Genomic DNA, 14,466 nt, shown 5'->3' with positions numbered 1-14,466 from the left:
ATCTTCTCCCTCCATCATCTTCTCCCTCCATCATCTTCTCCCTCCATCATCTTCTCCCTCCATCATCTTCTCCCTCCATCATCTTCTCCCTCCATCATCTTCTCCCTCCATTATCCTCTCTTCATCCTCCCCTCCCCTCCTGTATCTAACACTCTTTATTTATAAGAGTTGCCTCTCTCCTGTATCTAACACTTTTTATTTATAAGAGCTCTCTCTCCTGTGTCTAACTATTTATTTATGAGAGCTCTCTTTCTCCTGTGTCGAACACTATTTATTTATAAGAGATCTCTCTCTCCTGTGTCGAACACTATTTATTTATAAGAGATCTCTCTCTCCTGTATCAAACACTATTTATAAGAGCTCTCTCTCTCCTGTGTCGAACACTATTTATTTATAAGAGCTCTCTCTCTCCTGTATCGAACACTATTTATTTATAAGAGATCTCTCTCTCCTGTGTCGAACACTATTTATTTATAAGAGATCTCTCTCTCCTGTGTCGAACACTATTTATTTATAAGAGCTCTCTCTCCTGTATCAAACACTATTTATAAGAGCTCTCTCTCTCCTGTGTCGAACACTATTTATTTATGAGAGCTCTCTCTCTCCTGTATCGAACACTATTTATTTATAAGCGCTCTCTCTCTCTTGTATCAAACACCATTTATTTATAAGAGCTCTCTCTCCTGTATCGAACACTATTTATTTATAAGAGCTCTCTCTCTCCTGTATCGAACACTATTTATTTATGAGAGCTCTCTCTCTCCTGTATCGAACACTATTTACCTATAAGGGCTCCCCGCCCCCCGCTATATCTAACACTATTTATTTATTTACAGGGTTCCTTCTCGTGTAGTTGACATGCTCTCTATTTATTTACAGGGAATGCTGGTTGAAGGCCCTCCTGGTCCAGAAGGCCCGACGGTAAGTGAATGAACTGGTTTCAGGAGATGCGCTGTCCCTGAATCACCCTCTTTCACTTGTCCCTGCATGTTATCTCGGTCCACCTGTACCATTTGCTCAGACGTGTACCCCCACCTGAGTAGTTGCCTGCGATGTGGCCTCTGCAGTGAGAAAGGGTTTTTTGATAACTTTCTACCAGAATGTGTCCTCCATTACTGAGTAAATAGAGGGAGGGAGCAAGGGATGCAGAGGAGAGAAAGGGAGAGGGGAAAGAGGGATGGTGGAAGGAGAGAGAGAGTGGAGGATGGAAAGGCAGGGAGGGAAGAGAGGGGGAGACTGGAGGATGGGGAGGGAGGGTGGGAGGAGAGTGGGAGAAAGAAAGAGAGAGAGGGGAAGGAGGTGGAGGACCGAGAGGAAGGGACACGGGAGAGCGAGGGAGGTTGGAGGATGGAGAGGTTGGAAGGAGTGAGCGAGGGAGAGAAAGAGAGATGAAAAAGGGAAGGAGGGTGGAAGAGAGAGGATGAAATGAGCAAGAGAGAAAGAGAGTGGAGAAGAAGTGGGTCGTGTGAGAGAGAGGGAGAGGAGATAGTGGGGAGGGGTAGAGGATGGAAAGAGGGAGTGTGGAGGATGGAGAGAGGGAAATGCTGAAAGGTTTTGATGGAGTGAATACAGAGAGAATGTTTCCTCTTGTATGGAGATCTGAAAGTCATCAATATGACAGAGCGACCGAGAAATCCAATGGAGAATTCAGAAGAAACATCTTTACTCTGAAGCTCATCACCACAGAGAGTAACTGAAGTGAACAGGATGGACACATTTAAGGGGAAAGGAGAGACAGCTACATGGGCAGCTTAGGAATAACAGGTTACAATGATAAATGTAGATGTGGAAAGGTAGGAGAAGGCCAAGTGGAACATAAATGCTTACGTAAACTGAGTGGCCTATTTCTGTTCGTTATATCTTGTGTAATCTCTCCTCTTTCTCTCTCCCTCACTCTGTAGCATCTATCTTCCTTAGAATTCAACCTTTCTCCCCCTATCTCTCCCTTTCTATATTACACATGGGCAGTGTAGAATGGGGAATGCTGATGATGTGTTGGCCAGTGCTGAGTACTTGGGTTGCCTAACCGGCCTGTTTGTATATGCCTTGACTTGTATTTTTTTTTCTTCTTGGTCCTGTTGACAGGGTCCACCTGGCCCCCCTGGTCCATCGGGACCGCCTGGACCCATGGGTGATCCTGGCGAGAGGGTAAGTCCCTTCAATTGCCCCTGCGAGAGAATCTGTTCAATACTACCAACCCCCAGAGCCTGGGGTCGTGGTTTGAGGCTGACTGAAGTTGGAAGGGGGTTGTGGGGAAAGGAGAGGGGCGGGGACAGAGCTCAGGCCTGCCGGATGGACTGCACACCAAAACCAGCCAGCAGCCTGATCCAAACTCCACCCGGGGCAGGTGTGGTCAAACCTGGTGTTTCCCAATTGTGTTAAAATCAGAGATATTGGAGATAGTATTCAGCTTAGTCTGCAGAGCTGACTGTAGGTGTTGTATCTTTTATATATCTGATTTTCCTCAGAGCATCGCAGCGATGATACTAGTTTCTCAAGGTACAGGATCTTTATTTAAAGTTTTAGACAAAGTCCATGCTCTGCTTTAACTCTCTATAGCTTCCCATAGCTTCTGCGGTAGTCTGTTTACTTTGCTGTGAGTCAACGCCCAGACTGAAACAATCAACACAGTGAGCATCAATTGGAAACAGACACACCCATTCAAACAGATCACTGTTCTGAACGCCATGAAGTATGTGTGCATGTGAGTATGCGTGTGTCTGTCAGTGTGTGCAAAAGTGTGTGGGTGTCTGTATGTCAGTGTGTGTGGGAAAGTGTGTGTGAATATGTGTATGTTTGTCAGTATGAGTGTGTGGAGAAAATGTTTGTGTATGTCTGACAGTGTGAGTGTGTGGGGTAAGTGTGTCTGTGTATGTTTCAGTGTGAATGTGTGTGGAAAGTGTGTGTATGTCTGTCACTGTAAGTGTGTGGGGAAGTGTATTTGTGTTTATGTCTGTTTGTATGTGTGTGGGGGGGGGAAAGTGTGTGTGTGTATGTCTGTCAGTGTGTTATGTCTGTGTGTGTGTGTGTGAATGTGTGTATGATAGGGTCTGTGTTTGTGTGAGTGAGTGAACGTGTCCATGAGAGTATGTGTATGTGTGGGTGAGTAGATGTGTGTGTGTGTTTCAGCATCAGTGTATCTGGGTGTGCACGTGTGTCAGTGTCACTGTGTGTCAAATGTATGCGTCAGTGTGCATGTCAGTGTTTGTGTATGTCACTGTGTGTGCAATAGAGTGACTGTGTGATAACGTGTGTGTGAATTTGTGTGAGGGTGAGTGTTTGTGATCATTTGTGTGTGTATGTGAGTCTGAACGTGTCTGTGTATCTGGGTGGTGAGGAGAGTTCAGTTGATTTGAGTGATGGGGATCAGTGGCTGCTGAGCTCCAGCTTCTCCTCTCTTCCCTGAATTGGTCCCCAGCTACATGATGATGGAATAATGATCTGTCCTCCTCTGGTGGACATTCTCTCAATTACAGCAACACAGAGAGAGAGAGTGGCTTCTGAAAATAACACTGAACTTAAGCAATTCCCTATTGTATTTATAGCTCATGCCTTGTTTTGTTTTAACTTGTCTCCTGTTGATATTCAGTGGCATTGCCATTGCTGAAATCCCCTCCACCGTCCCCCCCCCCCCCCCCATTACCCTGGGGTGGGGTTGGGGGGGGTGGGTGGTGGGGAGGATGCAATTGACCAGAAACTGAAACCTTGTAAACACTATACCAGGAAAGGGAGTCTATGATGGAAGGTGACCTTTCTGTTCATCTCATGAGTTGTTTGCCTTTTTATTCTAGGAGCGACCTTGCCAGAGGTAACGATTCTTGGTTTAAAAAAGTGGTCATTTAAATGCCAGCTTTTTCTCAAAGTTGAAATTAGACAGAGGTGTAGCTAGAGGTACTCTGGGAGATCTTCCCACCCCTCTCAGTTCAGTTCAGTTCCGTTCAATTCAACTTTATTGTCATTGCATAATGCACAAATACAACAAAAATTGAGCTTACAGCCTCCCAAGATGTATAAAAAAGCATATGCAAGAAATCCTTATAAAATATTGCCAATATTTACTAAGTGTAAACATGCATATTGCAAAATACCCATCACCTGGGAATTTGTTAAAGGATGGAGTTCAGCTGGATAACAGCTGTGGGGAAGAAGCTGTTCCTGAGCTGAGTTGTACAGGCTCGAATGCATCTGTAGCACCTCCCAGATGGCTGGAGGGGCAAGCAGCCTGTGGCTGGGATCTCTAGTAATGCTGAGGGACCTCCACAGATGGTGTTTGTGATAAATGTCCTGCAAGGCTGGTAGCTTGGTGCCGATGATGTGTTGGGTAGTTTCCACTACCCGTTGCAAAGCTTTCTGGTCAGAAATGGGGCAACTGCTGCACCACACCATAATACAGTTTGACAACATGCTGTCTATTGTGTACTGGTAGACGTTTCCTCTCAGTGAGTGACATTGCTCCTTATGCACATGCTCAGTCACTACCATGACTGTTAACCCTTTACATCATCCTTCCTGTGCCCCCCACACCACCCACGCCCCATCGTCATTGCCCCCTAAGGTCTGTTTCTTTGGTGGTTTCTTCAGTGTTCCTGAGCGAGCTTGGTGTCCTCTTCGGAGACTGATGGGGAACTTATCGCTCTGAGGTCAGTCCATGCGGGGTTGTCGCTCCCAGTTTCCCGTCCGGTTATGGCTCTATATTCCTGACGTTCCCGTGAGGTGTGGAGCGATGACGAAGCAGGGCCATTCCCTTTCGGTCAGGCTGTTACAGTGTACGTCCCTTCCTCAGCCCTTCCGATTCAGGGAGCTCCTTGGTGTGCACGGATCCACACAGCTATCCCTTACCTTCTCCCAACGCAAGGAAGACCACTCATGATATTTAACAAATAACCTACCACTTGGTACTAGTGAACCCACCAGCAGGGGCATATGTGTTTCTTTCCCAGGACATGCAGTGTTAGTGACAGCCTTAAGATTAAACCCCCCAAAAAGGGCCACACAATTTCTGAACCCCATTGATTATTATATAATACGTATCTAATGTAAGATCGTGATACAGGACAGGAATTGTATGTGTTAATGGAATCATAGAATCCCCACAGTGCAGAAGGAGGCCATTCGGCCCATCGAGTCTGCACCAACAACAATCCCACCCATAACTCCATGCATTTAACCTAGTTAATCCCACTGACACCAAGTGGCAATTTAGCATGGCCAATCCACCTAACCCGCATGTCTTTGGAGTGTGGGAGGAAACCAGAGGACCCGGAGGGAACCCACACAGGCATGAGGAGAATGTGCAGACTCCACACAGACAATGACCCAAGCTGGGAATCGAACACAGGTCCCTGGTGCTGTGTGCCAGTAGTGATGACCACTGTGCCATCCATTGAGACATTAGTGTTATTATATACAATAATTGATATTATAAAGAGTGATAGTGTGTTATGTTCAGTGAGTGATTATACATAGTTATAGTGTGTGCTATGTACAGTGATATAATTATAGACAGTGTGTGTTATATACAGTCAGTATGATTATACACAGCTATAGTGTGTGTGTAAGTGAGAGTGTGATTATATACAGTTATAGTGTGTGTTATGTACAGTGAGAGTGATTATAAGACCATAAAACATAGGAGCAGAATTAGGCCACTCGGCTCATCGAGTCTGTTCTGTCATTCAATCATGGTGATCTTTTTCTTATCCCCATTCTCCTGCCTTTTCTCCAAAACCCCGATCCCCTTATTCGTCAGGAACCTTTCTATCTCTGCCTTAATGACACTCGATGACTTGGCCTCCACAGCCTTCTGTGGCAGACTTCCACAGATTTACCACTGTCTGGCTGAAGAAATTCCTCCTCTTCTGTGTTTTAAAGGATCATCCCTTTAGCCTGAGGTTGTGCCCTCTGGTTCGAGATTTTCCTACTAGTGGAAACATCCTCTCCATGTCCACTCTATCCAGGCCTCGCAGTATCCTGTAAGTTTCAATAAGATCCCCTCCTCATCTTTCTAAACTCCACTGAGTACAGACCCAGAGTCCTCAACCGTTCCTCATATGAAAATCTCTTCATTCCAGGGATCATTCTTGTGAACCTTCCCTGGACCTTCTCCAAGGCACATCCTTCCTTCAATATGAGGCCCAAAACTGCTCATAATACTCCAAATGGGGTTTGACAAGAGCCTTATACAACCTCAGAAGTACATCCCATGCTGTTGTATTCTAGTCCTCTTGACATGAACGCAAACATTGCATTTGCCTTCCTAACTGCAAACTGAACCTGCATGTTAACCTTAAAAGAATCTTGAAGAATGTCTCCCAAGTCCCTTTGTGTTTATGATTTTCTAAGCATTTTCCCATTCAGAAAGTAGTCTTTGCCTCCATTCCTCCTTCCAAAATGCATAACCTCCCACTTTTTCACATTGTATTCCAGCTGCCATTTCCTTGCCCACTCTCCTAGCCTGTCCCAAGTCCTTCTGCAGCCCCTCTGCTTCCTCAATACTACCTGCCCCTCTACATATCTTTGTATCAACTGCAAACTTAGTAACAGTGTCTTCAGTTCCTTCCTTCACATCATTAATGTATATTGTGAAAAGTTGTGGTCCCAGCACTGACCCCTGAGGCACACCACTAATCAACAGCTGCCATCCTGAAATAGACCCTTTTATCCCCATTCTCTGCCTTCTGCCAGTCAGTCAATTCTCTATCCATACAGTTATAGTGTGTATGTACAATGAGAGTGTGGTTATACACAGTAATACTGTATGTTATGTACAGTGATTGAGATTATACATAGTTATAGTGTAATGTATAGCGAATGTGCTTATACACGTTGTGTGCTATGTGCAGACAGTGTGGTTATACATAGTTATAGTGTGTGTTATGTACTGAGTGTGATTATACACAGTTATAGTGTGTAATGTACAGTGAGAGTATGATTATACAGAGTAATAGTGTGTTATGTACAGTGAGTGAGATTATATACAGTTATAGTGTGTATGTACAGTGGGAGTGATTATACAGTCATAGAGTGTGTTATGTACAGTGAGTGTGATTATACACTGTTATAGTGTATGTTATATAGTGAGTGATTATGCACTGTATTAGTATGTGCGTTATGTAAAGTGAATGTGATTTCCACACTTATTGTGTGTGTTACGTACAGTGAGTAGTTATACACTATTATAGTGTGTATGTACAGTGAGCGCAATTATACACAGTTATAGTGTATGTACAGTGAGACTGTGATTATACACCGTTATAGTGTGTATGTACAGTGAGAGTGATTATACAGTTATAGTGCGTGTGCACAGTGGGAGTGTGATTATACACAGAAATAGTGTGTATTATGTACAGTGAGAGTGATTATACAGTTATGTTGTATTTACAGTGAGACTGTGATTATACACAGTTATAGTGTATATGTACAGTGAGTGATTATACACCATTATAGTGTGTATGTACAGTGAGAGTGATTATACACCATTATAGTGTGTATGTTATATACAGTGAGTGTGATTATACACAGTTATAGTGTGTGTCATATACAGTAAGTGTTTTTATACACCATGAACAATATTAGATATATCATTCTGTCACTTGTTCTTTATAGTATTTGCTGCATTTTTCAGTGCACAGCCCACTGCTGATTTGAATGTTGCCTTTCTTTTGGGTTTTATAGTGGCAGCTTGTTACTCTGAAGTGCTGAATTTCAATCTCTTTTCAGGGACGTAATGGCCGGCCTGGGCTACCTGGTGCTGATGGGCTTCCCGGGCCCCCCGGTACATCACTGATGCTTCCGGTAAGTAGCCATGTGAGAGATGCAGCTTGAGTGGGAAACGGGATCTTCGGAGTGGGGCTGATGTGGTCGAGTGCCGCATTGGGCCCCTTGGGTCAAACATAGAAACACATATAGAAAATAGGAGCAGGAATAGGCCATTCAGCCCTTCGAGCCTGCTCCGCCTTGCATTATGACCGTGGCTGATCGTCCATGATCCTGCCTTCCCCATATCCTTTGATCCCCATTTGCCTCAAGAGCAATATCTAACTCTTTGAAATCACACAATGCTTTGGTCTCAACTATTTTCTGCGGCAGCAACTTCCACAGATTCACCATTCCCTGGGTGAAGATCTTTCTTCTCATCTTAATCCTGAAAAGCTTACCCCTTATCCTCAAACTATGATCCCTTGTTCTGGACTCCCCCACTATCAGGATCACTCTTACTGAATCTAAGTATAAGTTTTCAGTTTATTTATTAATGCCACAAGTAGGCTTATATTAACACTGCAATTAAGTCATTGTGAAAATCGCCTAGTCACCACACTCCGGTGCCTGTTTGGGCACACTGAGGGAGAATTTAACATGGCCAATGGACATAACCAGCATGTCTTTCAGAGGAAACCAGAGCACCTGGAGGAAGCTCGCGCATACAAGGGGGGAATGTGCAGATTTTGCATAGACAGTGACCCAAGCCGGGAATTGAACCCAAGTCCCTGGCACTGTGAGGCAGCAGTGCTAACCACTGCGCCACTGTGTCTCCCTGCCTGATCCATGGTGACAAACCCTATGTTGAAAACAGTGAGTAGTTTATCCGTAATCATTCCATAAGAACCCCTGATATTCAGTGTATTCATGGAACCTCTCATTGTTCTTCTCCACATCAAACACTGTGCCTTATGAGATGGCATGGCACGTATTGGAGACAATTTCAAATTCCTCTGTTTGGTGTTCATTCCGTGCTAGCGAATATGATCATGTCTTGTCTTTTTGAAGTGCCTTGAACACACTGGAAGGACACAAAGTAAAGTTTATTTATTTATTAGTCACAAGTAGCTTGCATTAACACTATAATGAAGTTACTGTGAAAACCCCTATTGACACAGTCCAGCCCTGTTCAGGTACACAGAGAGAATTTAGCGTGGCCAATGCACTTAATCAGCATGTCTTTGAACATGCCCTTCATCTGGACAGTGCTCATGTTTGGAAACACCAGATGACCATCTTCCCAGTCCAATTTCCCCTTGGACAAGTCAGTGTTTCCAAAACTACAGGGAACAGGTTTGGAAAGGTGTCCCCAGGATCAGTAATTGAGACATGATGGTGTGATCACCAATAGTAAACATTGAGAAATTAGAGGAAATTAATGTAAGTGTCCCAAGCAGGAACACACTGAGAAATTACAGGAAATGATTGTGTGTGTGTGTTCTCCCAGCAGGAAGATGTTGCAGGCAATGATTAGAGGGAATGACAAGATTATTTTTAATTTCTAGATATATGAATCTGATTGCCTTCCCAGCCCATCTGAGAGCTTCACAATCCGACAGACTAAGTTGGGTCACTGAGCATGTTTCCCCAAATATAGGCGAGAATTCTCACTGAGAACGACTCTGACATTTAGACAGTAGGGAAAACACAGACCACATGAATCTCTGAAGCCAAGGTATGTGTTTCCTGAGGACCCAAGTTGGCACTAGTCAGATTACTGGAGCCACATGGCTAGCTGGGCTCAGGCAGTGGCCGAGTGTTGAGCAGCTTGGGAGTTGGGTGTCCGAATGACCATCAGTCTCTTTCTCCTTGTGTAGCTTTGCATTTCTCAGACCACCTGCCTCATTTTGTGTATGTGTCTGTGTGTGTGTATCTGTTTCTATTTTCAGTTCCGGTTCGGTGCGAGTGGAGGTGACAAGGGACCAGTTGTGTCTGCACAAGAGGCCCAGGCGCAGGCAATCCTGCAACAGGCCCGGGTAAGTATGGACCCTGACCGATTGAGGCTGTATCTCTGCCAGTTGGGCACTGGGACCTCCGTACCCAATACCCAGTCACCACCAACAGCCAGCCCTACCTGCCATCCCCTCACTCACTGTCTCACCTCACTTCCCCAGGATCAGCCCATATCAACCCATGCTGCGGGACAGAGGATTTTCACCACATCCACCGTGATTAGCCTGTCCAGCAATGGCAGAGTGTGAGTAGTATAACCTGGAGATCACTTCAGGAGAGGACGTGCTGGGACCAGGGGCCAGGAGGAACAATTCCTGTTAAAGGGATTGTCCCTTATTTTAACTATTTGTCCCATCTCCCTTATCTTTTTTTCTCGAATTCCAGGACAGCCAGTGGTAGATTCATCCTTGTGGCATTTTGTTGCAGTGGGATGGTGGTGGGGAATCAGGATGGTGAGGAAGGTGGGGGATTTTTCAGCGTGGTGCCTCCTTCTGCCTTTGCCTCTAGGTTTTTTTACAACAAGTGTGTGTGTTGTGGCCCTTGGTCACCGGGTAGCATGGTGGTCACCAGCATTGGGACTACACCTGAGAATGTAGTAATCCTACCTTTATTGTAATAGTAACCCTGAGCCATTCGATTCTTTTGTGGACCCCTCCCACAAACTACTGCCTCTCGCCTGCCATCTTGGCTGGAAGTAGCCTCTCTGCCTCTGAGCCAGGACTCCAAATTCAAATCCTGTCCCCACCTGATGATCCCACAAAGGTGTGTTTCTAACATGGTCAAATCACGCACGGATGGTAGGCGGCAAGTATACGAGAGGTTCCTGGGAGAATGCTGAGGCCCCTACCATCGCCATCCATAGCCCCAATCTGCGACATGCGTGTTGCTATGACTCCCTGAGCGAACTGGCATGCAGGGCATTGGCAAAACCATAATGGGGCTGGGGGAAAATTGAACATAGATTTATGAAAAGAAAACCATCAAGGATCGTGGGTTGGCAAACCTAACCCCTTTGGTTAAGAAAGAAGTTTGAGAGCAAATGGAGAACTGTAGGTCCAAAGCCTGCCTTTAGTCATTGATTAAATCTATTATTAGTACGGACTTGTCGACATGGTATTAGGGGTCTTAAGGGTAGCCACCGCCTCCCTCCATCCCCCCGCTCACCCCACACCCTCCCCCGACCTCTGTGTAAGAAGATCTCGGTTCGAGGTCCACCCCAATCTGCAAATCCATCCAGCAGGCGCCACTGGCAGGCGGTAAGGAAGTTGAAAGCACATTTGCCACATTGACTGACTAGTAACCTGTTAGACCAGCAGCCCAGCCCTGACCTCTCTCTCTCTTCCACTTGCAGTTGGCTTTGCGAGGACCATCAGGACCTATGGGTTTCACAGGACGACCCGGGCCATTGGTGAGTCCTCTCCTCCATTCACCTTGCTTTGCAGGTCAGCTTGCTGCGGCGGTGGGGGGGTGGGGGGAGGGGGATGTGGCGTTAACGCTGCAGTGAGATCAGGAGTTAGTGACTGAGGGAGCGGGAGGTAAAAAAAACATCCAATCTTACCATCGTGGTTCAATGCAGAGTCAGACAATCAACATTTCAAATTCTGCACTGTCAGAGGGTCAGTGCTGAGGGAGTGCTGCACTGTCAGAGGGTCAGTACTGAGGGAGTGCCGCACTGTCAGAGGGTCAGTACTGAGGGAGTGCCGCACTGTCAGAGGGTCAGTACTGAGGGAGTGCTGCACTGTCAGAGGGTCAGTATTGAGGGAGTGCCGCACTGTCAGAGGGTCAGTGCTGAGGGAGTGCCGCACTGTCAGAGGGTCAGTACTGAGGGAGTGCTGCACTGTCAGAGGGTCAGTACTGAGGGAGTGCTGCACTGTCAGAGGGTCAGTATTGAGGGAGTGCCGCACTGTCAGAGGGTCAGTGCTGAGGGAGTGCCGCACTGTCAGGGGGTCAGTACTGAGGGAGTGCTGCACTGTCACAGGGTCAGTACTGCTCCTGGTTCTCCACTGGTCCTCTAGTTCAGGATGTGGGCCTGCAGTTTGCTCAGGTCAATGATCCTTAACACGTGACAAAAGTTGAATAAACTCCTTGCATAACTGAATGGTGTACAGTGTAACTGAGCTAACGTCCCACCCTCAAACGCTCGTTGATGATTACTACATGTTGTTTTGGTTCTTGTTAATCAAGATGTTGTTCTTGCCTTCCAGGGAAGTCCTGGTAGATCAGGAATGAAGGGTGAGCGAGGAGATATGGGACCCCAGGTAAGAAACTCCGTGTAGCTCAGAACATGTGAACTGGAGTGAGGCAGTCAGTGAGAGTGCAGGCATGGGGAGGAGGTGATGGGCGTTACAGTAAGTGAGAGTGCGGGGGGCTTGGGATGGTGGGCATTACAGTGAGAGTACGGGAGGGGGTTACAGTGAGTGAGAGTGTGAGGGGGCGGATTTACAGAGTGTGAGTGTGTTGGGGTGTTACAGAGAGTAAGAGTGCGGGTAGGGTTACAGTGAGCGAGAGGGCGGGGGTCTCAAAGTGAGCGAGAGTGCGGGTAGGGTTACAGTGAGCGAGAGGGCGGGGGTCTCAATGTGAGCGAGAGCGTGGGGGTCTGAAAGTGAGCGAGAGGGCGGGGGTCTGAAAGTGAGCGAGAGGGCGGGGGTCTGAAAGTGAGCAAGAGCGTGGGGGGTCTCAAAGTGAGCGAGAGGGCGGGGGTCTCAAAGTGAGCGAGAGGGCGGGGGTCTCAAAGTGAGCGAGAGGGCGGGGGTCTCAAAGTGAGCGAGAGCGTGGGGGTCTCAAAGTGAGCGAGAGCGTGGGGGTCTCAAAGTAAGCGAGAGGGCGGGGGTCTCAAAGTGAGTAGGGGTGATAGCGAGGGATAATGTGGAAGGGTTAGAGTGAGATTTTCGGGGTGACAGTGAGTGAGGGTGCGGGGAAGAGGGTTTACAATATGAGAGACTTCGGGAGGGGAAATAGTGATTGATTGTGTGTAGGGGCTACTTTGAGTGAGATTGTGGGGGGGGTGGTTACAGCGAGTGAGAGTGTTGGGGGGGGTTACAGTGAGGGATGTTACAATGAGAATGTAGAGTGATTACAATGTTACAGTGACTGAGAATGTGGGGGGCAGTTACAGAGGCTGAGAGCATCCAGGGATTAGAGGGGGCTTACAGTGAGCGGGAGAGTGTGGAGGGGGTGCTTACAGTGAGTGAGAGTTTGCAGGGGGTTTACAGTGAGTGAGAGATTGCGGGGGGTTTACAATGAGCGAGAGTGCTTGAGGGGGGCTTACAGTGAGTGGGAGTGCGTGGGGGGGGCTTACAGTGAGTGGGAGTGCGTGGAGGGGGCTTACAGTGAGTGGGAGTGCGTGGAGGGGGCTTACAGTGAGTGGGAGTGCGTGGAGGGGGCTTACAGTGAGTGGGAGTGCATTGGCGGGGGGGCTTACAGTGAGTGAGAGTTTGCAGGGGGGTTTACAGTGAATGGGAGTGCCAGGGGTTTACAGTCAGTGATGATATGATGAGTCTTCCCTGTGGCATTGCTGGGGTGCAGTAAGTAACTTGTCTTTTTGTTGAATAGGGTCCACGTGGGCCCCAAGGAGCCCCTGGTGCTCCAGGCAGAACTGGACGGAGGGTAAGTTAACATTCCTCCACACTTCTAGCCCAATAGTTTCTCAGCAGTGACATTTTGCAGCCTCACGTTAACAAGCCTGGCTTACATTGCAGGGTCGCGCAGGTGCTGATGGCGCACGGGGAATCCCTGGTGAATCCGGCATTAAGGTATGAAAAAGGGGACACACTCAGTTTGTGGGGATGTCATTTGCAACCGGAAAGTTTTTGTATGCGTGTGTGTGTGCGCGCGAGTATGCGTGTGTGTGCGCGCGCGCGCGAGTGTGTGTGCGCATGCTTGGCTCTGTATTTATGTGCGTACGAGTGTTTGTGTGTGTGTGCGTGTGTCAGCATGTGAATGTGTCAGTGTGTTTCTGAGTGTGCAGGTGTGTGTCCGTGTGAGTGTGAGTTTGTGTGTGTCTGCATGTGTTTGTGATTGTGTTTGTGTGTAACTGTGTCTGCGAATCTGTTTGTACGCATGTGTGTGTATGTGTGTGTGTGTGTGTGTGTTTGCTGATCAGTGTTGAATGGCTGTTTGACAGTGAGCTCCCGTTGAGCTGTAACACCCACATTCAGGCCGTATCTTTGTGTTGTGCAGGGTGACCGAGGTTTCGATGGATTACCTGGCCTGCCCGGAGAGAAGGGGAACCGGGTGAGTATGGGGCTGAGTGGCCGGACGTGTCAGAGTGCTCCATCGTGCCAATGTGGCCACCCCAGGGTTAAGTGCGGATCAGGAGAGGATGGGCTCACCTTGCAGCCTTTGTGCAGGCACCTGGAGAATGGGATGGAGTCATAGGGAGAGTGCGGAGGTCGGGATAGCACGCTGGTCACACATTATTCTGGCACACATGCACTTGAAGACCAGGTCATGCACAAACAGGAGCTCAGACTCTATTTGGTAGGAATGAGCAATTGGCCCCATTCAGTCATCAACTGAGAGACAGACTCAAATCCCACCCAATACTGAGCAGCAGCAACTGTTAAATATCTCATTCCTCATTTCTCAAGTGGGAGGGTCATAAAACACGACGTGGAGATGCCGACGTTGGACTGGGGTAACCACAGTAAGAAGTCTCACAAACCAGGTTAAAGTCCAACAAGTTTATCTGGTAGCAAATGCCACTAGCTTTCAGGACTCTTCGTCAGAATGGAGAGTTCTGATCACAAACAGGGG

The 14,466-nt window shown here is 47.3% G+C and overlaps 1 protein-coding gene across 1 annotated transcript in view; it reads left to right on the top strand.

Annotated features, from left to right (window-relative positions):
• The window catches only part of LOC145348643 (collagen alpha-1(V) chain-like), a 181,060-nt gene that overhangs the window by 61,766 nt on the left and 104,828 nt on the right, over nucleotides 1-14,466 (top strand). The window contains exons 12-20 of the mRNA XM_080196809.1: nucleotides 880-921; nucleotides 2,086-2,148; nucleotides 7,720-7,794; nucleotides 9,648-9,734; nucleotides 11,063-11,119; nucleotides 11,916-11,969; nucleotides 13,264-13,317; nucleotides 13,410-13,463; nucleotides 13,891-13,944. Coding sequence (XP_080052935.1) covers nucleotides 880-921; nucleotides 2,086-2,148; nucleotides 7,720-7,794; nucleotides 9,648-9,734; nucleotides 11,063-11,119; nucleotides 11,916-11,969; nucleotides 13,264-13,317; nucleotides 13,410-13,463; nucleotides 13,891-13,944 — 540 coding nt within the window. The remainder of the gene's footprint in view (nucleotides 1-879; nucleotides 922-2,085; nucleotides 2,149-7,719; nucleotides 7,795-9,647; nucleotides 9,735-11,062; nucleotides 11,120-11,915; nucleotides 11,970-13,263; nucleotides 13,318-13,409; nucleotides 13,464-13,890; nucleotides 13,945-14,466) is intronic.

This window comes from Carcharhinus amblyrhynchos, chromosome 9 (assembly GCF_965287045.1).
Source record: "Carcharhinus amblyrhynchos chromosome 9, sCarAmb.v2.hapA, whole genome shotgun sequence".
NCBI classification, from domain to species: domain Eukaryota; kingdom Metazoa; phylum Chordata; class Chondrichthyes; order Carcharhiniformes; family Carcharhinidae; genus Carcharhinus; species Carcharhinus amblyrhynchos.
The sequence above is the reverse complement of the archived record's forward strand: the minus strand, read 5'-3'. Positions and strand labels throughout refer to the sequence as shown.